We start from the raw sequence: 25,689 nt of genomic DNA, 5'->3' as shown, positions 1-25,689 counted from the left end.
CAGACAATGTGTAAAAAATTAACACATAATTTTTTACAGTGTGTGTTTTCATGCCTTTTATTTCATATATAGACTTTTATTTTATTTTTGTTATATGTTGTTTGGAAGCTTATGCAGCCAAAAATCAGAGCACACTTGGCAATAACAGCTCCTTCACATCAATGCAAAAAAAAAAAAAAAAAATAATAATTATATATATATATATATATATATATATATATATATATATATATATATATATATATATATATATATATATATATATATATATATATATATATAATACATTAAATGTTTCATGTTGACTTTAAAGCAATGTAAAAAACAGAACATAATAAAAATATAATAATCATTATCATCATTTTTATAGCAGCATCATTAATAAGTCTGTCATTTTTACAGTGTTTGATTTCTTATTTCCTCTTCAGCAGCATCACATTGATATCACTAAAAAAGTGTGGAGTATGATCTATGATCTCTAGCTAAAATTAATCAGTCACAATAAGTTCCTAATATTTTAGTTCACAGAAAGTGGTTCATGTAAATTAGAAATGTATTTGTTTTACATCAATAATGAAGATCACTAACGCCATTAGTAATAAGTTGATTAGTAATTTATACCATTTAAAAACCTCTCCCAGTTTGAACTTATGTCCCTGATAGCAGGTTTAGAAAAATTCAAAAATATGCAATATTGTGCTTGTTAGATAACTGTAATGGTTCAATTAACATCATCGACTTGGTTTTCATCCAGTATATGAGTATGGTGGAATGCCCTTCACTCCTAAACCCGTAACCTGTTGTGGTGAGAATAAAAGATATTGTGTTTCAGAAGTGATGTCACCCTAAATACAGTATGTTGTACCTTATAATGATGTTACCTTAAATATGCAGCCAGCCTCAGGCTCTTTGGGCAGTGCATTTTCATCCATGCCTTTATATGCTGAGGTGACATACAGATCACTGTAGTCCTTCCCACCAAAACAGCATGAGGTGGTTTTCTGCACTGGCAGTTTGACTTTTTGGAGTTGGGTGCCTGAAAGAAAAGTCCATTAAATTAGTGATCAAAAGTCAATCAAAATGTACATTTTCTTCTAATTATTTGCGTACATTCATACCTATATTACTTATAAGAAGAAGCAAATCACAAATGTTATTAAAAGGATTTTAATTATCAAAAAATATAAAGAGGGTATACAAATAGATTTTGGAAATGCGCTCACGCACCTGTTTGTGGGTCAATGCGTAAAACTCTTCCTCCATTGTAGCAGGCGACCCACAGTTTGCCCTCTGCATCTATGCACATACCGTCTGGTATGCCATCATCTTCCTCTACCTTGTAAACCACTCTGCGGTTAGCTTGGTAACACAAATACATAAAGTGTAAGTAGATCAATTTTACAACGCAGACTCGGTTTTACACGTCGCCCAAAAACAAACTCACACAGGCCGCCAGTCTGGATGTTGTAGTCAAAGGCCTCCACCTTGTACGCCAGGCTGTCGATGTAGTAAAAGACGCGGTGATCTAGGGACCAGTCCAAACCGTTGGAGATGTCCACCTGGTCAAAATGATGAACGACAGAGTGGTCAGGATGGAGCGAGTAAAGCGACCCCTGTTTTCTCTCCACCACGGCGGGTCGCAGTTCCAATCCCATGGTACCTGGACAGAGAAGGGCAGATGGAGATATTGGGTTTATTATAAGAATTAAGGGCTGAAAATACAAAAAAGTATAACCTTTATATATTTATATAAATACACACATTCATGTATTTAAGTCTTTTCCCCCCATTGACAAGTTATCTCGTCAATTAAGAGAAAATCGCTTCCCTGCCAATTACAAGTTTTTATGGCAATCCATCTTTCTAATGGAAACAGCCTTGTCCAAACGCCTGTACAAAAATGCAATTACTACAGGTCCTTGAATTCTCTCCTTGCCTTAAGCAAACCAAAACATTTTATTTTCGACAAGGTACAGTATTTGTTTATATCTATTGTATATATATATACACACTGTAAATACTCTCGATTATGCAAACACAAACTTTTATTTTGTAAGCGATTAATCGCGATTAATCGTTTGACAGCACTAAAAGAATACATTTTTGAAATTTCCACTGAATAAAATTTACAGTGAGAAAATTTAGTTCAAAGTTTAAAACAGATGAAAGAAAAAGATGTGAAGAAAAGATATATCACAAATATAAATAACCATACACTTAACTAGCTTAACTTATATAATTTCTTGTTCGTAAACATAATGAAGGTGAGTAAAACATTTAAATATGCTAATAAAAACTCAAAATTGTTTTCCATACATACCAGCAAAAAACCTCCCAGCTGGATCTACCTTTCCATCATTGAAGCGGGTGTTTGGCTTTTCCTTGTCGAGGTGAGCGACTGTTGAAAAGGAGCGCTTGACCCAGTCAACAAACGAAAACCGAGTTCCCTCCGCTATGACGTAACCACCTCCCTTCCGCGGGACCACAGATCCCACAAGATTCTCTGTGAACATGTGAAAAAAACCTCTCTGAACTTCTCAGCATTACAATAAATGCATGGTGCACAAGATAAATACTGTATAAATATAAATGGATGAGAATGCCACAAAATGCAATATGCTAAACTGGAGCTTTCAACTTAAAGGGACACTCCACTTTTTTTGAAATTATGCTCATTTTCCAGAATCCATTTGGAATCCATTCAGCTGATATAGGGGTATGGTGGTACCACATTTAGCATAGCTTAGCATAATCCATTGAATCTGATTAGACCATTAGCATCGCACATTGCTACTGTAACATGGCTGCAGCAGGCGTAGTCATATTAAGCACTGCCCGAAAATAGTCCCCTTGGTTACTTTCAATAGCGGGGGAATATTTTCAGGTGCTGCGTAATATCATTGCGCCTGCTGCAGCCATGTTACAGCAGCAAAGTCCTTGATTATTACGCCAGAATGATAGTATAGTTCCTAGTCATATCTGCTTAGAAAATCGCAACATTTAATTTCCTGTACACAATTTAACTATACATGGATATCAGCTGACGTCACTCACTTGTCTTCCGCCATTTTGAGGACCTGAAGTGGTCGCAAAAGAACTTGAAGCTATGCTTTCAATATGCTGTGAGCATCAAAATCGCTATTTTAACAACACTAAGAAGGCTCAACACAACATGATATTTTGCTCGAAGTATCGCCTGTGTCTCTACATGTGAACTCGAGCATTGAGAACATTCTTTGTGAACACAGAGTTAACTAAAAAGAAGGTTTTGAACAACTGACTTTGGATGATTTGGCGTCCGCTCGCCGGCTTCTTCCCAGTCAAGATGTATCGATCTCCAATTGCAACGTAAGGAGGTAGGAGACTAAAGATTGATATCTCCTAAAGCATAGTTCCATAAAAATGCACGGATAATTTGTTGCTTTGTCGCAAGTGAAAAACAATATTGACCTTCTAGTTGAAAAAGAAGCCTCATATGAGATTCATTAATTCACATTAGGAAATCGATTATTTACGTCTGGCAGAGATGACGAGCGGACATCATAACAGCCAAAGTCAGTTGTACAAAACCTTTAGCCGTTTCTCAATATGCGTTCTTGTCTGTACTTGTGTTCTTGCGGACTTGTGAAACGTCATCAGTCGCGGCCCAAGTACTGTTCCAATTCAAAGTTCGCATCAAGCCCAAGTTCACATAAAATCCCCGGATGTGTTCTTGATCCGCCCATTTTATCGAGGATGCATCAGAGGAGACTTGTGTGGACTTATGACAGCGAAGTTTCCCAGAATGCATTTCGCGTCAGGAGTTCGTTCTTCCGAGTCTGAACTTACAAGTTCGAACTACGAAGGACACAAGTCCGAGTTCAGCGTACTTGGTTTTGAGAAACGGCTTTTATTTTTAGTAAACTCCGCGTTCATGTGTAGAGATCCAGGTGATACTTCGAGCAAAGTTTCATTTTGTGTCACGGCTTCTTATGTTGTCAAATAGTGGTAGTTCGGTAGCAGCGGACAGCGGCTGGAAGAACGCATCAGGGATCGAGTAGGCATCACACCCTAACCAAGATATATTTTTTTAAAGTAGCGTTTATTTTCATGACAGTAGAGATGCAACATGTTGTCTTTCGTAGCCATTTACTGTATCCGTAAGAATCATAGACAGTAAAAGATAAGAAATCTGTAAATCGTAACAAGGTAGCCAATGCTTGTCAATAACCTACTGGTACTCCGTAGGTCCTCAAGATGGCGGCATGACGTAAAAGGTCACATGACTGAAATCCATCTATAGAAGATTCAAGTTTTAAATAGAAAAAATATGGAAACTCTTTGGTTATTTTTTAGTGTGATGCTAATGGTCTAATCAGATTCAATGGATTGTGCTAAGCTATGCTAAAAGTGGTAGCGCCAGAAACGGAGATCTGCTGAATGGATTCCAAAAAGGTAAAAATCAAATGTTTAACTCCAGGGGAGCTGGAAAATGAGCATATTTTAAAAAAAGTGGAGTGTCCCTTTAAAACATTGACTACATGTTTTCAATGTAACTCTGATGTCTTACTGTAAATTCATGTTACAGACACTTTTATTTAAAGTGACTCACTGTGCACTCAAGATATACATTTAATCAGCATGGGATGTAAACCGATGACATTCAGTGTCCTACCGGAACACATTATATCTTAATGGCTTACCGGTAGCAATACTGTCTAGCTGACCAGTCAGAGAGCTCCACCGGCTGACTTTTTGACCCGTAATGTCAACGTACACCAAAGATGAGTCCTTCTCCTCCCAGACGGGACTCTCACCAATTTCATTCTTTTCTTTGATCACACACTGCACTTTAATGGATGACATGGCACCTGTGGAATACAGTTGAGGAGTTCATGTCCTGAATTAACCTGTACGTTCTTACAAAGTTCAGTGGCATGAAATGCGCAGACTTGTTTGATGCGAAGACATAATTTGCTAGGGCGGGACATACGAAACGGCAGCTCCTCTTTAAAATAAGCATAATGTTAACATAAAAATCTGATGTGCATTGGTGGAAGTGAGAGGCTTTAAGTTTTAAATGCTTTATCTAAATATTTTGTCATAAATATTTTGCAACCCTTGTTTATAGATACTCTTAAGACTAATATTCATAAAAAAGCTTTACTCTTAAAAATGCTGAGTTACCCTTACGAAAATTAACCATGCTTTTATTACAGTTAAAAAACATGGTTTACTATAGTAGGCCTAAAGTCAGGGACCACAAAAAAATATGGTTCCAAAAACCACAGTTACCTCATGGTTACTGTACTAAAACAACGGTTTGCTAATAATAATCAATACACCAAAAAAACATGGTTACTATACCACAAAAACATGGTTAATTTTCATAAGGCTATATTTTTAACCCAGCGCTGGACCAACCTGTTGGGTTGTAATTCAAACTATGCTTGTATCAACCCAAAATGCTTGTTCGTTTTAACCCATTGTACAGTGCATTTAATCTTTAAATTTTCAAATCAACAGGCGTGTTTTGGATCTTCAGGTAGCGCTGCGCAGATCAATCAGCGTATGACATCACAGTACCGCGAGAGCGTGTCGAATCACTGATTTGTCCACTGATAAGAGTTCACTGCTTTTATTCTGATTAAATAAACAAAATGCTGGTCGTTAGACATGCATCATTACACAATCACAAATTTGCATTGCGTAAACTTATAATATAAGCCTTGCGAATTAAGTGTCATCTGTGCATTTTAAAGTGTTATCGATTCTCGTATTATGAAACACGGCGATACCGATTTTACAGCACAACAATGCACTGTGAACCCCGTTTGACTTGATATAAATAAGCTTAAAAAGAATCACCAACAAAACAATACTTTCCGTTTTAAAATGTTATTACAGTGCAGTGAACTTGCACAACAGTCTCGTGTTTCGAGGCGTTGACGTGCACTATCATGTGACTACGTTAGATGAAAAAGAGCGCACGCATCTTTATAAATACACAACAAGTGCGTACCTAACATAGCTTACAGATTCAGACTTCGGTGTTGTCGTACCTTTGCAGTTCTTTTCCTTTCTGATCGTTGTCCTTGCAAATACTCTCCAAGTTGTAAAAATTTCCTACAGTATGTGAAACTGGTCTGAGTGCAGCAGTGCGCCCTCTGTCCTAACACAAACACGCATACATCAAGCCAGCCAAATCAGCATACAAGTTCACATGAGAGGAGTTTGACCCATGGGAGCAAAGCATGGTTGTGGGAAAACTTATGATACCTTATTTACCCTCGGATTTATATAACAAAAGCACGATTGCGTCACAGTACAATGTTTATTTAAAATAACAGGGATTTTAATCTTTACAAGCATTCGATCATTGACAGACAGGGTTAAACTACAAATAAACACACAATGGTTCATATAATGCAATTATAGTACAATGTTATCAAAGGTTTACAGTGCAGAGGATGATGGAAAGTGCTTCGGGCGGACATGCAAACTTCTTTCTCTGTGTGAACCCACCCAGATAATTTTCTGGCAAACTCTTTCCATCTGAATCAGCTGTTCTTTAGCAAAATCTTTCAGCGAAACTTTCCAATATGCCGATTACTTCAAAACAAATAATGCAAACTCCTGCCAGAAGCTTTGGGTTCACAGGGGTTCAGTGTTTGGCAGTTCACTTTAAGCAGGGTGGACCGGATCACTTTTTGGTAGCGGTGGCTTTAGCCCGATTTAGACGTTCCATCAATGCCTGATCAGTCGTGGCCGAACAGCGTGACAGGACGGTACTGATCTCGGATTCGTTACGCCTCTCGATAGCCGCTTCCGTTGCACTCTCCAGATCCCTGGGTGAAATAACAGTGAAATAAGTGCAATGAACACCTACAATTGCATAAAATGTCATATTTTTTCCCAAATAAGTGCCAATATGTTATAATCGATTCCAATGACATGAATATTATGTCTTCTCCTGCACATACAACTCTTACCCTACTGCGAGGTGAGCTTTGACCTTCTGTTCTGGTGTGACTCTGGAAACATATTTCCTTGCTTCATATTTGCTATGGTGTTTAATGCACACTTCGACAAACGGCTGTGCACAACAGAAAAATTTGGTTTAATTTTGTGATAGGCAGTAAAAATAAATGACAGCAAGACATGTCGAAGTCGGACACAGGACATCAATTACCAGATATCCAATAGGAGACTTCTTGCTTTTGGCAAATTTTTCCAGCTCCTCCCAGTCCGCCTTCTCAGCCAGAGCCTTCAGTTTCAGCCACCAGAACCTGACAACAACAAACATATTTTTTCTAATATTGTTCATTCACATTGCGTTATTCTTCAGTGTTGTCGAGTGAATTTATATTATATGTGCCCTGGACCACAAAACCAGTTCATTCATATATCATATGAAAGCTGATTAATAATGTATGATGTATGGTTTGTTAGGATAGGAATATTTGGCCAAGATACAACTATTTGAAAATTTGGATAGAGGTCTTCACGTGTTCACTAAGAACCAAAACCCGCTCAGGTCTAAAAGGTTCACGTGTGCCTTGGACATGGGTCATGTATAATATTTGTGGCCCCGCGTAATTTAAAATGAATGTGTTTTTGCCGAACAGACCCGAGTGGACCTAAACTATCTTGCGTGTGTGCATCGAGTCCTTTTCCAACCCCTCCTCTGTTTGCCAAGAGCGCTTGCGACGTCGTGTGGCTGGTGGTAGTTAGTTTTCGTTGAAACAGACCTGTCAATCAATTTTGAGTGCACATTTTAGCGGTTACCTTAGTGTTGTTGTCGGATAAGAAATGTAACAGCGGGCCAAATTGGATGCGAGGCCACCAGGGTCTTACTGCACACACGTCGGTGACGTTTACATTCGGGTTCAAAATATTTGCCTTTCCTGGGTTTGGTTTTCAGGTTGGGTCTTTCTTAAAAAAATATGTTTGCATGTTTGGTTAGGGGTCATTTCAGGTCGGGTACATTTCTTTGGACTCGAAAAGACCTCTAAATCTGGAATCTGAGGGTGCACTGAAAAAAATGAGTTAGTATTTTTGTCTTGTTTTTTTAAATTTTAAAACAAGATGCATTTTCTTGATGAACGTAATGACCTAAGAAAATAAATCTAGTTTTTAGACAAAATATAAAATTTAAGTGAATTTGTGCTTAAAACAAACTAAATATCTACTAATGATTAAGAAAAAAAAACCTTGAAATAAGTTAACTTTTTTCTTAAACACCTAATTCAAGAAAAATTTAAGAATTAAGAAAAATGTGTCTCATTTACTAAGCATGCGTATGCACAAATTTGTTCTTAAAATGTGTGTACGGACTTTTAACTTACAAATCATGATTTAATAAAAACTTTCGTACTAAAATTTGTTTTAAATGTATGCAAAAACGTAAGAACAACTTACACCACACGTGCGCAATAATGATTTGTAAGTTTAAACGTCCGTACGCACATTTTACGAACAAATTTGTGCATACGCATGCTTAGTGAATGAGACCCAATGTTACACCATTAGCTGATTTTAGTTTTTGCTTGTTTTAAACACAAATTCACTTAAATTTCATATTCAAATGAAGTCCTAAGCAACACATTACTAATGAGAAATACATTTTTGATATGTTAACGGTAGGAAATGTACAAAATATCTTCATGAAACATGATCTTTATTTAATATCCTAAATTTTTTTTTGGCAAAAATAAAAATATATAATTTTGACTCATACAATGTATTGTTGGATATTGCTACAAATACACCGTGCAACTTAAGCTTTTATGATCTAGGGCAGTGGTTCCAGAACTTTCTCACATGTGGCCCCCCTTGTGTATGGTGTATTCCTTTGCGGCCCCCCAAAGAAAATTTGTGACAAAAAACCATGGGCGTCGGAAGCAAATGAAAAGTGGGTGGGTCCCCACATAACCCAGCCCCCCCCCCCGAAAAAGACATTTACTGCAATAGACATTATCATGTTACCTTTTAATTAGCCTGAACATTTGCGATTATTAAATTAAAGACAGTAGCCTATTACGGTCGAAATTCTGGTAATAGCCCTTTAAATATTTTGCAAATAATGACAGATGTCATGTTTTATTTATCTTTCTCTGTGTCATTTTTTTTCTCTACTCTGCTGACAGTAGGCTACAATGTTTATTTTTTATTTTGAGGAAATAAAAGGTAAGAAAAATGAATGAAGGTAAACTGATACAACTTTTGTATACCTTTTTTATTTGTTATACCCAATCTCATATAAATATGAGATTCTGGAAATGAGATCACTTTATTTTATGGTATCCGTCGGGAAACAATGCTGTCATAAGAGTTTGAGCATGTGTACTTCTAAAACACAATCGATTAAACAGAGGTATGACTTTATGAATTATTTGCAAATGTAAAAAAAACTTGAAAATTATCCAGCGATCGTGCCATAATCAAAATAATCTATTTTACAGCAGTAATAATATTTTAACGAGTAGCCTACACTTTTAACGTTTGAAAGGAACCACATTAAGTGCTGTGTTAATTATCATTAAAAGCAAAACGGGAGTCTCTGTGCCTCCGCGACAGACGCAATTCTTCTGGCATCTCTCCTCATCATCTCCTCTTTTTTTCTTCTGTGTCTTGGACTTGGGGCTCGAGTCCGAAGGTTCGAGCTGCCTTTAAGAACACCAAGCTAAGTTCGTTTACCGTTAATTATTAAGACTAAATGGGCAGGCAAACTCGTGAAACAATGAAAATAAAATAATCCGCTATAATATGGTTTTACACGTCTATAGAAAATATAGGCTACTATAAATAAAGCAGTTATTAATTTTCCTAATGCATGGTTGTTTGACATTTACTTCTGTTTAAAACGTTATACATTTGGCAAATTAGGTTTTTCAGCACTATGTTTGAACAGCAACTCAGCGTCCACTCACCCCCGCGAATTATGTTTAAAAGCTGAAACGGGTCTGCGGTGTAAAAAAAGCAAAGGTTAGGGATCCCTGCTTTAGTGGAATGGATTTGGACTAACAGCGCTTTGATAAGTGAACAGACAAATGCGCTAAATTTGAGAAAAAGTGGGTGGGTCCATTATCATTGGTCTTAAAAAGTGGGTGGGTCCTGTCCCACCCACGTATAATGGTTCCGACGCCCATGCAAAAAACTGTTCGAAAACTCAACATTTTAATAAAAAAAAACATTAAATTATACAAAAAAGTAGTGCTTTTGGTTAGTAGCCTTATTTTTTTTAGGTTTAATTACACAGAATTCATGATAAATTAATGTATTTCATAAAATGTCATAAATCTGGGGCCCCCCTGGCACCATCTCGCGGCCCCCCTGAGGGCCCTGCCCCCCAGTTTGAAAACCACTGATCTAGGGTCACATATGCAAAACCCGATTTGAAATTGAACACTTGGCTCACTACAGTAGTGTAGATCTTTAACATTTCATTTTGTGTTCTCAAAAATAGCGCTTGAAATAACATGAGAACTGGTGCATAATGACAGACTCCTAATTTTGGGTGAACTATCCCTTTAACTTCAGAAGGAAGAACGACACCAGAACGACACTGTGTCCGAAAAACAGACAGACACTTTTCTGATGTGGACAGAAAAATATCTTATTTCTTGTGTCATAATAAAGTAAAAAAAATCAATAAATAATGTGGGTAGAGAGCTATTAACCTCTTATCGGGTACTTTGAAGTCCTTGTAGAGCTGCTCGGCATGCTTGTGTAGTCCCACAGACAGCAATGCGGTGATGGTGTCATGAAGAGAGAATCCCACCAGCGGCTCCCCCTTCTCTTCTTCCAGCTTTCTCTGGAACCTCAGGAGACGCATTTCTTCCTCGGTGGCCTTGGCTGCGAATTCATTCTTGGCTTTGTAAAATTCATCCACTGCACTTTGTAAGAGACCAATCCGAGCCTCCAATCTCTGTAAATACACAAACAGATTAAAGATGAACACTGAAAAAAATTATTTTCAAGAAAAAAAATTCTTAGTATTTTTGTCTTGTTTTCAGTAAAAATATCTAAAAATTCTTAAATAAAGATGCTTTTCTTGATGAGCAAAATGACCCAAGAAAATACGTCTAGTTTTTAGACCAAAAATATCAAATTTAAGTGATTTTGTGCATAAAACAAGCAAAAAAATCTGCTAAATAAAAAAAAAAATGTGCTTACCCCATTGGCAGATTTCACAAAATCACTTAAATTTGATATTTTTGGTCTAAAAATTCGACTTATTTTCTTGGGTCGTTTTGCTCAACAAGAAAATGCATCTTAATTTAAGAATTTTTAGATATTTTTACTGAAAACAAGACAAAAATATTAACTCTTTCACCGCCAGCATTTTTAAAAAAAGTTGCCAGCCAGCGCCAGCGTTTTTCATGATTTTCACCAAAGTTTAATGCCTTCCAGAAAATGTTCTTCTTTAAATATATAAACATACAATATACCAAATGAAAGAACAGACCCTCTGCTTTCAAACAAAAAAAACAGTTTCATCCTACCTTTAGTGGTTCTTTTGTAATCAGCTTTTGAATATGGGTAGGTTTTTGCAAAAACACCATATTTTGAGCAAAAAGCAGAGATAATTCCATTTTTATGACGAATTTTTCATAAAGATCCCATTCAGAGCGATCTTTAAAACAGACACGGACATGTAGCAGCTTGCCATAGGGCAATACTTCCGGTTTTAAAAAGTTGCGGAAGGGCGCCACCTGGTGGATAATAGCGGTATTGCGGAAAGACGGAAAATCTCGTCATTGGCGGGGAAGCGTTTTCTCTTAATTGACGAGATATCTCGTCAATGGCGGGGAAAGAGTTAAGAACATTTTTTCTTGAAAATCATTTTTTTGCAGTGAAGATGGTAAGACTTCAGCTTACTTAGTATTTTTGTCTTGTTTTCAGTAAAAATAGCTAAAATTAATAAATTAAGATGTATTTTCTTGATGAGGAAAATGGCCTAGGAAAATCAGTCTAGTTTTTAGACAAAAAATATATTCTTTAAGTAAATTAGTGCTTAAAACAAGCAACAAAAAAAAATCTGCCAATGGAATAAAAATTTTTTTTTAAAAAAAGTTTAATATTTTTTGTCTAAAAATTAGATTTTTTTCAGATGTCATTTTGCTCATCAAGAAAATAAAATCTTAATAAAATCTTAATTTAATTGACTTTTTAGATATTTTTTCCTGAAAACAAGACAAAAATTCTAAGTAAGAAAGTCATTTTTTTTGAGTGATTATGGAAAATACCCGGCTAATGCATCCAAAATTTGATGATATCATTTGATTTATTGTTAATTTACATGGCCAGATTTTTCAAACCTCACGTACGTTGGATGTCGGTCACGAGAGGTATAGTGATTTGTCGCAATGCACATGCGTCAAATGTTAGCACACCTTTATGAGTCAAATGAACTATGCATTGCAAGGCTATGCATTCGACTGTCCGTGTTATGCGTACACCCATGTATGCGTAAAAAACTGACTATACCCAGAGCTTTGAAGGTAGAAGCTGGTTTAAAAAATAATAAGTGCTAACCGGTTCTTTATAGCTGGCCTTTACATAGTAGTTGCCAAGTTCTTGATGATCATCATCTTGATTGTAGAGATCCTTCAGTGTTTCCTGCTCCTGATGTTTACAGAACTTTAACAAAAAAAAACACAACCATGAATTTAAAACAACAATACACCTTTTACTATATTATCAAAATAATTTAAACCGCAATGTTGTCATTGATATTATTGACACTGCTGGTGTTATGTTAATCCAAACCCTGATCAAATTAGCTTTTCAAGACACAACCTAATGGTTAAAAAACCCCACACCAGCTCAAAAGCACCTTTGATTCATGTCCAGTTAATCAGATTTACTGTTTTAGAGTCTGTGTACCTGTCTATAAAGGCTTAGAGCCACAGGCTGGTTCCTCAACATCATGAAGAAGTCTCCTCTGTTCAGCTCATTCTTCAGGTACATGACCACTGTATACACTAGCATACAAGAAAGTGTGCAGGTTAGATAACAATTAAAGGTGCATTGTGTAACTTTTAGAAGGATCTCATGACAGAAATGCAATATAATACACATAACTATTATCAGTGGTGTATAAAGACCTTGCAAAATAAACTGCATTGTTATTAATACCTTAGATTGAGCCGTTTTTATCTACTGTCTCCTTACATGGAAGTCACCGTCATGTAGCCCTAAACGGACAAACTGTTCTAAAGTGTGTGTTTCGTCACTACATTGTCTCATTCGATTACGTGTTGGTTTTTTTGTGTTTCTCTATGTGTTCCGAAAGTGAGGGGTGAGCTGTAGACTGAGCCGTTAGTTGCAATTCACAATCTTACCACTAGATGCCGATAAAAATCTACACAGTGGACCTTTAATTGAGTGTGTTAATAACTGTGAACGATTCTAATGCCTTTGTTTGATTGGTCAATCATCAAAAAGGATTATAGCTCTGTTCAAAACACTAGTGAGCTGCCTACTTCTAGCTTGTTTACTAGCACACAACAGTCTATTCACAGTGTACAGCTAATTTCAATTGTATGGTGTTAGCATGTTGCTAAGCTAACAATACAAAAGCTACATGATGAGCAGCTTACTAGGTTTTCGAACACAAGTGTACAAATGTGCGTACCGAGGTCTGTGTCTCCACTTTCAATGGCTTTGCTCAAAGCCAAAGGACTCTTCTTCATTTTTAACAACAGCGGCACCTGTTCACCAGAGCGCGGCTCGTGCTCCAATAACTGCAGCGAGAGGGAGAAAAGCGCTGATGACTCCATAATGATAATGCAAAAATTCAAATAAAATATATTAGTGTGCATGTGGCACCTAGTCCAGCCTGATCTCACGAGAATTTGTACATATTTTACGAATTCGTATGAATTCATATGAAGTTAAATCGTGCAAAAACTTACGATTCTCAAAAAAAAAAAAAAAAAACTGAAACCCAACCCCTAACCCAAATGTCACATTGTAATTTAATTCGAATTAGCTAACTCATAAAGTATGTATGAATTCTCGTGAGATAGCGTTGTGTAGTTTTTGCGTGCACACCTTAATAGCCAGCTCTGTGCGTCCGCTGTCATATGCTGTAGTGGCGATTTCTGAGTAAGAGATTCCAGCAGCGTCGGCAAGCTTCGCGCTCATGGCTTTCGCTATGACCTCATCTGACTCCCCCTTCTGCTGGACCTACACACACACATACAGGAAACACGTCAACACGATGACGCATGACTTATCTATGCAAAACACCAAATATACACAATTTATGTTTGTAACTTATGACATATGTGATTTAGTAACTTTGCATCGGGGGTACAGTAAAACACACAAACCTTATAGCAGGCCCAGTGTTTCAGCACTCGACTCACTCCCTGATATTCAGGAATCTTTAGATACCGGCAAATCTCAATGGCCAGTGGATAGAATTTACGATACACCAGTCTGATGGAGATAAAGTAAAGCTTGAAAAATCTGCTTTGGTGAAATGTTACAGGCTTTTCTAGAGCCACTGGCAAAGCACAGGGCTGGCAACAGGAAGATCCCGAGTTTGATTGAACAGCAAAAGCAAAGTAGCTTTGAATAAAAAGCATCTTTCAAATGCATCAATTTTAAGTCTCACCTGTCGATGAGTATTTGTAAAGTCATCTGTTTGAACTGAGAGTGGGTGAGAGGCATGCCGACTGTATAATCCCGGACCGCATTTAACACCCGTAGGTCCCGACACATACTGACAAACGGCTCTGGAGGAAAACTGCTTAGGAAACACTTCCCAAATGAGGCAGCCTGAAAAGATAAATAAGACATGGATCCGTGTTTGATACCACCAGCTCTTCTGTAGGTACATGTTGTCAAATCACCAAAAGAAAAATGCATGACTACATCATTCTGAACATTCTGAATGGGGGCGGATCTTGAGGCGAGATGATAGAAAAATTTTCGCATTATTTTGTCACTTATTGGGAGCAGTATGCTAGCTGGAGCCATTCACTTCCAGTCTTTGTGCTAAGCTAAGCTAGAGAGGGCTGCGTCAGACAGATTACAGCATGCACAGAGATCAGAAAGGTATTTATGGACATATCTAACTCTGGGGGATACAGTGAATAAGCTACATTCCCAAAATGTGAGCGTGTTCCTTTAAAGGGATAGATGCTCTTCAAAGGGCACCTATTATGCCTATTTTACAAGATGTAATATAAAGCCCAATTTATAGTCGCCAAAAGCTCTACGCTCTAATTTTTAACAGCGTGTCAGTTCTACCCAGACCGCAAGCACTGTGATTGGTCCACCAGAACCCCTCCCATCAGGTAAAAAAAACTGCATCATAGGTATTTCCGTTTGCAACGTGAAAACAAAGATGGGCCAAGTTGAGGAGTGATTTAACTATAAATGCAACAAAAGTCGCTGTTTATTTAATATCATTGCTGGTCTTCTCAAATTATACACAACAAGCTGCTATTTCTTCTTCGTTTGGGCGTAAACTTGCCAAGCTGCTTCTACTTTTACGGTCACGCTGCTACTGTGGTTACACGCGTGGATCCTTCCTACCAGCGGTCGGCGCATGTGTTTGCACGTCGACGACGACGCAAAAGTATAAATGAATACATCTAGGATGGTATGAGGGCGAGTAAATGATGAGAGAATGATAATTTTTGGGTGAAATGTTCCTTCAATGCAGCGCTGTGGGTGTGCGTCTTACCCTCAGGAGAGTTTTCTGCGTCTCGGGTTCATGCTCGTGACCGGCTGCCTCCACACACTGCTTCACCGCCTCGCCCAGCAGATTCTGTTCGGTGATCTCTCTTAGATACTCGTCTGACTTTTGGCTCTTTTTCTGCACACATAAACACACCAAGAAAGTTTAATTAAATAAAATATCCCACAAAGAGGCGGGTCTGGTACATCAAATGTGTCTTACCTCATATTCTTTGTATGCCTCCAAAAGTAAAGCTCCAGGAGCCATTGAAGCTATTTTAAAGATCTCTTCACATGCACCTGTAGAAAATTATGGGACAAAACATTAAACATCTTTTTGGCTGATTGAAGTACAGTCAGATTTTGCCGTAATATGGGTTTGTCTGTAAGGTCATCATCTAACCTGGGACCTCTTGCAGAAGCTCATGGTGCGTTTTGTTGATGATCCTGATCCCGTCCAATTCTGGCACTAGAAGACAGTCATCATCCAGGTGGTACTGAATAGTCTCTTTACACTCGCCCACTACTAGTAACAGCCCATCCCACATTAACACCACAGATGGCTGCTGACTTTTGGGTCGCTGGCACCTGCAGGATAAAATAGTAATAGTGAAGGTGAAGAAGATTATCAGTAAATAACTATTTGCATCATTAACTGTTAAATAATGCAAACATAAAAACATTTCATACCAGGCCATCTGTTTTAGGGGTTTTTTGATATTGGTGTCTACCTCGCTGAGTTTCTCCTGCGAAAGAAACATCAATCATCAGATGCTATGAAATGACGCATTGCTGAGCCAGACTTGTGAGACTAACTCTTTCTGGTAAAGACAATGAAGTTATTTGCTAGTATTCACTCACCTTAAGGTTGGAAGTACCCATCCACACATGGCCAGAGTCTGTGAGTAGAGCCAGATATTTATAACTGAATGAGACACACATGTGCACCACACTGGATGCTTGTGGAGAGAGACCTGGAGGAGTCTGATACACACAAATAGAGACAGATCAAAATCCATTATTTTGAATTTTCTTTTTTTAATTCAAATTGACCTAATAGTTTAACTATACTGCCCTCCAATGGCTAAGTGCAGTAACAACACAAACAAAGAAACGGAGAAAAAAATGCCCTTAAAAGGGAAAATCTGACTTTTTCCATGTTTAAGTGCCATTATTGGATCCCCAGTGCTTCTATCAACATAGAAAATATGAAAAAGAGTAACTTTGTGTTGATAAACCATTCTCTGCAAGCATGTGAAAAATTAGGAAATTCGGCTCCCCTTGTGATGTCATAAGGGGATCTTATTATAATAATACCGCCCCTTAATCTGCACTTCCCAACTACTAACACTACTCTCACGTTTTAATAGTTTGTTTATCAATTAGGAAAAAAAATGCATAAGGTACAATTGTTACAATCATCTGTGTGGCTGTTACAGTGAGGGTCCACTGTATAAGTGATGTACTTTTACTGAATAAACCTGACATTTATTTGGTGTGTGTACGAATTGTCATTACCACAGATGTACAGGTTGCATTATCTAGGATGTACAGATTAGATCCATTGGAAACCAGCACTTTACTTTGCCTGTCCTGAGACAGTACTGCCCAGCACGTGGGTGCCCCCTGTAAACCTGGAATAACATATTGCTTAGTTAAACAATCACCAGTCGACATCTCAGGCAATGCCAAACAAATAACAAACAAATATTTTACCTAGAAGCTCAGCTAGCCTCCTCGGTTTTATGTCTTCGATGTTTGAGGCCAGGATGAACCGCGACGCACCTGTCAATATAGCAACTCCAGTCCCATACGGCGAATGGAAAATCTTGGTCTCCAGCACACGACTCTGAGAAACTTCCTTTGAGAGTGTTAAATGATCAATGCTATAAATCTTAAACTTATGCTTGTTTAAAAGTGTAAAAAAATATTCTTCACCACTAGCACCACCAAATGAATTTGCAAAATAACATGTAAACTGTACTGTCGTAACCTGCAATCGGATGAAATTCAGTCGGATTGACAAAACTGTAAACATAGCCATTGATTTCACTCTTTGGCCTTACTCAGTCAATATTAAAGATATCAAGGTTATATTTTCCCAGAATCTTCTTTATATTATGTAGGATGATTTTATGTAGAAATCACAAAAATGATTTAGCTGAGTTTTCAGAGGCAGGGCCACACATCAACATTGCCTGTGTCCAAAATAGCCCCCCTATACCCTCATTCACTATTTCCTACATTATTCCACATGATCTATTTCGGACAGCCATTCTATAGAAACAGTGTTCTCACATGGCCCATGCTGAAGTGTCTCTTAAAGCCTCCAAAGACATCATAGACAAGAACAGTCCCGTCTTCCTGAACACACAGCAGATCATCAGACACCGTCCATCCTAGCTGCTTTACCTCACCACTTTTCCACTGAAAACAAGAGAGAGAGATCACTGTACATCATATACCTCCTATGATTGTATTGTTGTTGATGTAAAACCTGAAACAGAGCAGCACTGTTTAATAATGCAAAGTCAATGTTGTTGTCTGCTCTTACTGGGAAGCTGGCCAGAGTCAATCCAGAAGAAGAGTAGATTTCTAACTGAGGTCTGGTACTGGGCGAGCGTTGTTGGGGCACCCTTAAGAGAGCTGAGAGAGAAAGAGGGGCGTCATTCGAATCAGTCACCACTAAAAACCTCTATCACATTCTGCTGGGTTAATCTACTCCAAAACTCACCGATGGGACCCCCATATGGAGCTGCTGCGATCATACCGTTTTTCAGACAGTCTTTTAGACCATCCCTCAGGTTCCAGGTCATCTCATACAACTCAATCTTTCTGTTCCAGGAAATAAAACAAGCTGTAAAAAGCTGTTTCACCCAAGATAAACCAATTTAATTTTAGTTTTAAAGGAATAGTTTACAGAAAAATGAAAATTCCGTCATCATTTACTCACTCTCATTTTGTTACAAACTCGCATACATTTCTTTGCTGTGATAAAAAACAAAGGAAGATATTTTGAGAAATGTCAGATGTGAGATAGTAGGAATAAAGAATACTATGGAAGTAAATGGGGTCTACGAACAGTTTGGTTACAAACATTTCTCCAAATATCTTCCTTTGTGTTCATCAGAACAACGAAATTTATACAGGTTTGTAGCAACATGAGAGTGAGTAAATGATGACAGAATTTCAATTTTTGGGTGAACTATCCCTTTAATGTGGGGTTTGTTAGTATAAAGATGATAATAAGCATGTGTAAAAGCAGGAAAAGTAGATTAAAAAGGGGGCGTGGCTCATTAACACTGTCAAAGTAGCCTACTGTAGCTGTCCATAAAACAAACAGGTATTTGTTAAGGAAAAGAAGCATTAGCATGAACGCATTCAGAAAATAAGTGAGCTGTAAAAAGTTAAATAGTCTCCCTCATTCGAATACTATAGTATGCTTGCAATCATTACTATCATGGTAAATCTCAGTAGGCAAGTTAAACCAGTTTGCAGTCGTGCTACCACATGCCAGCTGTCACGTGACTCCAGCGCTTATTCAAAACATATATTCAATTTAAAGGATACATTTCACGCACTTCACTACTGAGTGCGTGTGTTTTGCATGTTGTCATACATTCACGCTCTGTATATTTCGCAAACATAATGATTTTAAGATATTCTGTTATTTACCTGTAAAACGCATCTCCCAGAGGATTCCAGTTCGCTGTGACAAACGCCATGTTCTCCACAGCCGATGAAAAATGTTCAAATGTATAAAAAACCCACAATTAACACCGCATTACTGTTTCTGTTATGATACTGTACTGTTTATTTCAGTCTTCCTCTCGCCCATCTCTTCCTATAATGTCTTCTTCTGCCTCAGTGATGGGGTCAGCGCATGTCTTCTGCGCCCTCTGGTGTGTCGATGGTATCACTATGCTATTTTAAAATCTATGAGCAATAATTTTAATATTGCACTTTAACAAAACAAACACACAGAGACACGGGGCAAAGCAAATCATTAAATAAACATGTTAAAGGATTTACATATTAAATTGTATACTACAAATCTTAATGGCTTATTAGTATATAATTAATTCTACTTTTAAAAAACCCCAGAAACAAATATGTTATTTTACAGTATTCACAGTTGTGAATATTAAACAAAGTAATTTAATACAAGAGAAATAAGTTATAAGCCGCTGCGCAGATGACATTAAGGTATCGCGAGAGCAACACCTGTAGCGTGAAGCCAAAAACCACAGCCTCCGCAGATCTATTTGGACACATAACGTTAGCTACGATAATACTAAATAATAACAGTTCCGTTATTTTAATTACTTAATGTGTATTAACAACGTAATGACTGTTTTTTCATAGATAAGTCAATTTTTGAGACGCCTTTACTTTGTCCGTCGACACGCAAGCATATTTACCTACCACATGGTGTCGCTGCTTACCCACATGTCGAATATTCACAGCTGCTGCCCTACATCTGCTTTGGACACCTGTTGTGAAGTTTGGTCCAGTATAATGAATAGAAGAATAGCTGTGGTGGGTTGGCTTTGTAAGTGATGGCTGAAGCGTACATAGTATTAGAAATCAGCCTCGGCTGTTGTGTTCGTGTCTTTGTATCGCCTAGTTCTTATTGAAATGTCACCTCATAGTGTAACAGGCTGTAATCAGAATCTTTTGTAGTGGGAGATAACATACTGCTGTTGAGCGTCTCAAAATCACATCATTGTTAAGATCACAATACCAGTCCTGCTATAATTATACCCATCTTGTGTGGGGTTTAGGGTTCACCATTAAACTGTCAATCAAATGACAATACTGTGTGTCCTCTTTTCATAAATGAACATCAAATAAATAGATGATAAGCTAAAGGATAAAAAGCTTCACAGACAATAAAATTGTTATTCTAATAAAACATTTCATTCTAGTAAACTTTCTGGTGGTAGTTTTGTGCAATTGTTTTATTTGGTTGATATAACGGTAACCTGGAGGATGTATCTAGATATCAGTTAAGAAGAAGAATTTGATGTAAAACTGTATCACACCTAAAAACAATCAAAAACATGTGAACCACATTACAAAGCAATGAATTAACATGTTTGAGAGTGGGAGGTCTCGGGTGGGACGTATTCATTTATTTTCCACTTGAACTGAAGAAAGACAAGGTTTATTAGAGATTTAGTTGTACTGGGATAAATAATGTCATTTTTTTATTTTAATACTGAATATGTCAAGCTGTCCCTATAACAAATCACAGTTCAACACAAAAGCAGTAGCATTATATCAAAAGCATGATAGCAGTGCCCAGTGATACTGTATGACTCAGAGTATCTGTAAACATGTTATCTGCCAAATAATGTCTCAACAAAATGTGGTATGGGGAGATATGTTATTTATTTGAAGATAAAAGATTGTCAAACTTGATTTGACATGATTTTTTTAGGTGTTATAAAAGCCTTAGGACATTTTTCCACCACCCCTTATGAAAATTAACTATGGTTTTACTACAGTTAAAACTAATAAATCATGGTTGCTGTAGTAAAATCATTGTTACCACAAAATAACCATTGTTTTGCTAATAGTAATCAATACACCATGGTTATACACATTTACCACAAAAAATAGTTAATTTCGGGCCAAACCGGTAGAGGACGGTTACGGTTATATTTTCACTTAAAGTCACTATGAATCGGAAGTCTTTGAGCATGCAACTATTTTTTTGAATGTTTCTGCGAATATGGGAGCACTTCATCCATTGTTGCTTTTCAGTAGAGAGGAAGGTCCCTCCGTGACGTACCGGTTTTCTACTGGTCACATTTTTTCATGTAATTAGAATTTGCAGGTCAAAGTTCACCAGACTTTGGTAAGCAGTGAAATATCTTCGCACGAGTCTTTGTTTGCGGTCTGACACATTCTCATACGTTTGAATGGAAGTCACTGGACTGAAAATGTAGTGTTACATTATGCCATTTTTGTTTATTTTTCCAATACATTCAGTAAGTTTACAAATTTTATTAAACCCTCAACACTTATATGACAGTGTGGATGTTATTCTATTTAAATGAAATAAAAATGTCAAAAGATACTTTAATACTTTGAAAAATATGCAAAATGTGCTGTTCCAAATGATTTGTGCAGAATACACTTTAAATTTATAATGATATAATGCAGTGGTTCTCAAACTTTTTCAGCGTGCGGCCCCCCTTGTGTACAGTGCATTCTTTTGCGGCCCCCCGAAAGAAAATGCATGACAAAAACAGTTCTAAAATGTACCACCCCAAATCAGAAAAAGTTGGGACATTGTAGAAATTGTGAGTAAACAAGGAATGGAATAATTTACAAATCTCATAAACTTTTGTTTTATTCACAATAGAATATAAATAACATATCAAATGTTGAAAGTGAGACATTTTGAAATGTCATGCAAAATATTGGCTCATTTTGGATTTCATGAGAGCTACACATTCCAAAAAAAGTTGGGACAGGTAGCAATAAGAGGCCGGAAAAGTTAAATGTACATATAAGGAACAGCTGGAGGAGGACCAATGTTTAGGAATAGGAATGTTGTCACATTCTTGTCTAAAACAGGCTTCTAGTTGCTCAACTGTCTTAATTCTTCTTTGTCGCATCTTCCATATGATGTTTTCTATGGGTGAAAGATCTGGACTGCAGGCTGGCCATTTCAGTACCCGGATCCTTTTTCTATGCAGCCATGATGTTGTAATTGATGCAGTATGTGGTCTGGCATTGTCATGTTGGAAAATGCAAGGTCTTCCCTGAAAGAGACGACGTCTGAATGGGATCATATGTATCTAGAACTTGGATAAACCTTTCAGCATTGATGGCGCCTTTCCAGATGTGTAAGCTGCCCATGCCACACGCACTCATGCAACTCCAAACTATCAGAGATGCAGGCTTCTGAAATGAGCGCTAATAACAACTTGGATTGTCATTGTCCTCTTAAGTCCGGATGAAATGGCGTCCCAGTCTTACAAAAAGACTTCAAACTTTGATTCGTTGGACCACAGAACAGTTTTTCACTTTGCCACCTTCCATTTTAAATGAGCCTTGGCCCAGAGAAAACGCCTGTGCTTCTGGCCTGGGTCATGTTTAGATATGGCTTCTTGTTTGACCTATACTGTAGAGTTTTAGCCGGCAACAGCGAATGACACGGTGCATTGTGTTCACCGACAATGTTTTCTGGAAGTATTCCTGAGCCCATGTTGTGATTTCCATTACAGTAGCATTCCTGTATGTGATGCAGTGCAGTCTAAGGGCCCGAAGATCACGGGCATCAAGTATGGTTTTCCGGCCTTGACCCTTACGCACAGAGATTGTTTCAGATTCTCTGAATCTTTGGATGATATTATGCACTGTAGGTGATGATAACTTCAAACTCTTTGCAATTTTTCTCTGAGAATCTCAGAAAACTATTTTTCGCCGCAGCATTGGGGGAATTGGTGATTATCTGCCCATCTTGACCTCTGAGAGACACTGCCACTCTGAGAGGCTCTTTTTATACCCAATCATGTTGCCAATTGACCTAATAAGTAGCAAATTGGTCCTTAAGCTGTTCCTTATATGTACATTAAAATTTTCTCGCCTCTTATTGCTACCTGTCCCAACTTTTTTTGGAATGTGTAGCTTTCATGAAATCCAAAATGAGCCAATATTTGGCATGACATTTCAAAATATCTTACTTTTAACATTTGATATGTTATCTATATTCTACTGTGAATAAAATATAAGTTTATGAGATTTGTAAATTATTCCATTACTTTTTTACTCACAATTTCTACACCGTCCCAACTTTTTCTGATTTGGGGTTGTAATATTTTAATTAAACAAAACATATTAAATTATTCCTAGTAGTGCTGTTGGTTATTTTTTAGGTTTAATTACACAGAATTCATGATAAATGAATGTATTTTATAAAATGTCATAAAACTGGGGCCCCCCTGGCACCATCTCGTGGCCCCCAGTTTGAGAACCACTGATATAATGGATTGTAATGATCCAAAAAAACAGATATCTTTCAAATGTGCTGCATGGACAGAAAACAAACATTGTCCAAAAAACAAACACAATGTAAAATAAATAATATATTTACACAAGTTACATAATAATATATGAGTATATCTTTAACATGACTTTAACTCTCCCATTCATTAAACTTGTAAATATACAAGTATAGGTTTTGTCTTTATTTCACTTGAAGACGCAAGTATTGCATCCCTAAGTTGATGTTTCAAATTATAGTGCTGTCCACCTCACAGATATTTCATATAATGATAAACCACAGGCTCTTAAATAGGACTGAGATCAGAGGATAATGGTTGTCACCTTGATTTCTTTCTTATTTTATCCCCATATCAATTAAAATAGTCATCCTTTTACAGCATGGGATGGTGTATTATCCTCCATAAAAGTAAATTTATTTCAGAAAACAGGATTCCCTTTATATCCCATTGTGAAAAACCATCTCTTTAGGGACTCTACATATCTTCTAGATGCCCTTTTGACCCCCTCAGGGACCCTAAAGGGACCCATCATCTTACTTCCCAATATCCCAGTCCAAATAATTACTCTCCCTATGTTACAGTCTTGCTTGAATATAGTGGCTATTCGCCAACAATCCAGAATAGCATTCATCTACATTATTCTGTGTATTATGGCATGCCAATGAATAAAACTGTTTGAAAATAGTCTGAGCTTCAGCAAAGGTTTTATTTTTTAAAAGTTTTGGTCTGGGGAGGGGTAGAAATACAGCTTTAGGCACTAAAGGATCCTGTATTAAGGGGTTCTTGGGATTCAGGTTTAAATACATGTTTGATTCTTAACGGTGGCTTTTTATTGCTGTCTTTTCCTAATATTTTCCTAAACAAATATTTAAAAAAGCCATTACATAGTCAAATCTTCTGTACTGAGAATCACTCAAAAATTTTATAATAGTTTAATAATTTCTGTTGGATCCACCAAATATAAGTTGTTATAGGAAGTAATTTGCTTTTTAAAGGGGACAGAGAATGAAAAACCATTTTTACCTTGTCTTTGTTGAATAATGGTAGTCTACCGGCATTCACGACCATACAAAAAGTGCTAGGCATGCTAAACATCTCAGTCTCATAGAAATTCCTCTTTTAGAAATGTCAGCCAGAAAACCGACCAATCTGAAAAACTGATGCTTATGACATCACAGGCATCTAACTGCCCCTCCACTTTAAAATAATTTGCTATTTTTTGAGTGGCAGCAAAGTCAGCCAATCAGTAATGAGATTGCAAGTTAAGCCAGTAGGGGGGGCCAAAAAGGTGCAAAACCACTTGTTTAAAATCCCTCACCCTAATAGAGCTATCTGAGAGAGGTTTTTAGGAAGCTTCCAAGGCATTACAGACCCAAACAAATTTTTTTTTGTCTACATGTCACATCATAGAACAAGGATAAATACTCCGTTCAATCATTCTATGTCACCTTTAAGATAATGCACACTTTTTGTCTTTAGAAAGATCTTTTTTCATACCCATATTGTAGGAGAACTGCAACTTGCATAATAATTTGGAACAGCATATTTTTCATTTTTTTTAAAAAAGTATATTAAGTTTTTTTTTACATTTTAATTTCATTTAAATAAAATAACATCCACACGGTCATATACCTGTAAGTGTTGAGGGTAAAATAAATTTTTTTACTTACTGACTGCATTGGAAATTTAGAAAAAATAAATAAATAAATGGCATGTGCATAATAATTTGGAATGCATTGTATGTACTGTACACCATTTTTGAACATTCAAACTAATTGTCCCACTTATTCATGCAAACTAGTCATTCTCATTATAAGGGCATCAAATCGTACAGACATCTTCAACTCTAAAGTGTGCCGACTCAACCCTTGCTAAACAGATCTTAAAAACCAGAAAACTTTTCAGAATTGTTTAGGCCTGAAGAAATTCCCCAAAAATGAGTTTAAAACAAACATTAATGCAGCATTTACTCTGTGAGTTAAATAGAGAG

The 25,689-nt window shown here is 37.1% G+C and overlaps 2 protein-coding genes across 5 annotated transcripts; both read right to left on the bottom strand.

Annotated features, from left to right (window-relative positions):
• Positions 1 to 41: 41 nt before the first annotated feature.
• On the bottom strand, positions 42 to 6,230 carry rgn (regucalcin). 4 transcript variants are annotated; one of them, XM_065293686.2, is made up of 7 exons: positions 6,002 to 6,230; positions 4,683 to 4,850; positions 2,321 to 2,503; positions 1,445 to 1,660; positions 1,228 to 1,359; positions 882 to 1,036; positions 42 to 797 (listed from the first exon to the last, which is right to left on the bottom strand). In XM_065293686.2, the coding sequence occupies exons 1-7, from the start codon at positions 6,006 to 6,008 to the stop codon at positions 747 to 749; spliced, it is 912 nt and encodes a 303-aa protein (XP_065149758.1). In that variant the 5' UTR covers positions 6,009 to 6,230; the 3' UTR covers positions 42 to 746. The 4 variants fall into 4 exon arrangements, with proteins under 4 accessions (XP_065149758.1, XP_065149760.1, XP_073671446.1 ...); XM_065293688.2 differs by having other exon boundaries at positions 6,016 to 6,230; XM_073815345.1 differs by having other exon boundaries at positions 4,683 to 4,852; positions 6,056 to 6,230.
• A 69-nt stretch (positions 6,231 to 6,299) lies between these two features.
• vps16 (VPS16 core subunit of CORVET and HOPS complexes) lies at positions 6,300 to 19,551 on the bottom strand. Its single transcript, XM_065293689.2, has 21 exons — positions 19,354 to 19,551; positions 18,413 to 18,513; positions 18,233 to 18,324; positions 17,977 to 18,105; positions 17,395 to 17,539; positions 17,197 to 17,312; positions 16,540 to 16,662; positions 16,369 to 16,424; positions 16,082 to 16,266; positions 15,902 to 15,978; positions 15,686 to 15,817; positions 14,609 to 14,772; positions 14,322 to 14,430; positions 14,041 to 14,175; positions 13,622 to 13,730; positions 12,871 to 12,968; positions 12,520 to 12,624; positions 10,662 to 10,909; positions 7,172 to 7,268; positions 6,972 to 7,075; positions 6,300 to 6,827 (listed from the first exon to the last, which is right to left on the bottom strand). Exons 1-21 carry the CDS (start codon positions 19,401 to 19,403, stop codon positions 6,683 to 6,685), a joined length of 2,520 nt encoding a protein of 839 aa, XP_065149761.1. The 5' UTR covers positions 19,404 to 19,551; the 3' UTR covers positions 6,300 to 6,682.
• Positions 19,552 to 25,689: the final 6,138 nt, after the last annotated feature.

Source organism: Paramisgurnus dabryanus, chromosome 7, assembly GCF_030506205.2.
Source record: "Paramisgurnus dabryanus chromosome 7, PD_genome_1.1, whole genome shotgun sequence".
NCBI classification, from domain to species: domain Eukaryota; kingdom Metazoa; phylum Chordata; class Actinopteri; order Cypriniformes; family Cobitidae; genus Paramisgurnus; species Paramisgurnus dabryanus.
The sequence above is the reverse complement of the archived record's forward strand: the minus strand, read 5'-3'. Positions and strand labels throughout refer to the sequence as shown.

Bases quoted from the DNA above. Each gene is read 5' to 3' on its own strand.
- rgn (XM_065293686.2), bottom strand. The intron at 1,661-2,320 runs GTATGTATGGAA...TTCTCTGTCCAG, and splicing joins AGCTGGGAGGTTTTTTGCTG to GTACCATGGGATTGGAACTG. The intron at 798-881 runs GTAACATCATTA...TCACCACAACAG, and splicing joins AGGCTGGCTGCATATTTAAG to GTTACGGGTTTAGGAGTGAA.
- vps16 (XM_065293689.2), bottom strand. From the start codon at position 19,403: ATGGCGTTTGTCACAGCGAACTGGAATCCTCTGGGAGATGCGTTTTAC. The intron at 16,663-17,196 runs GTAATGACAATT...TGTGTGTATCAG, and splicing joins ATGCAACCTGTACATCTGTG to ACTCCTCCAGGTCTCTCTCC. The intron at 15,818-15,901 runs GTAAGACACATT...TTATGTGTGCAG, and splicing joins AGGCATACAAAGAATATGAG to AAAAAGAGCCAAAAGTCAGA.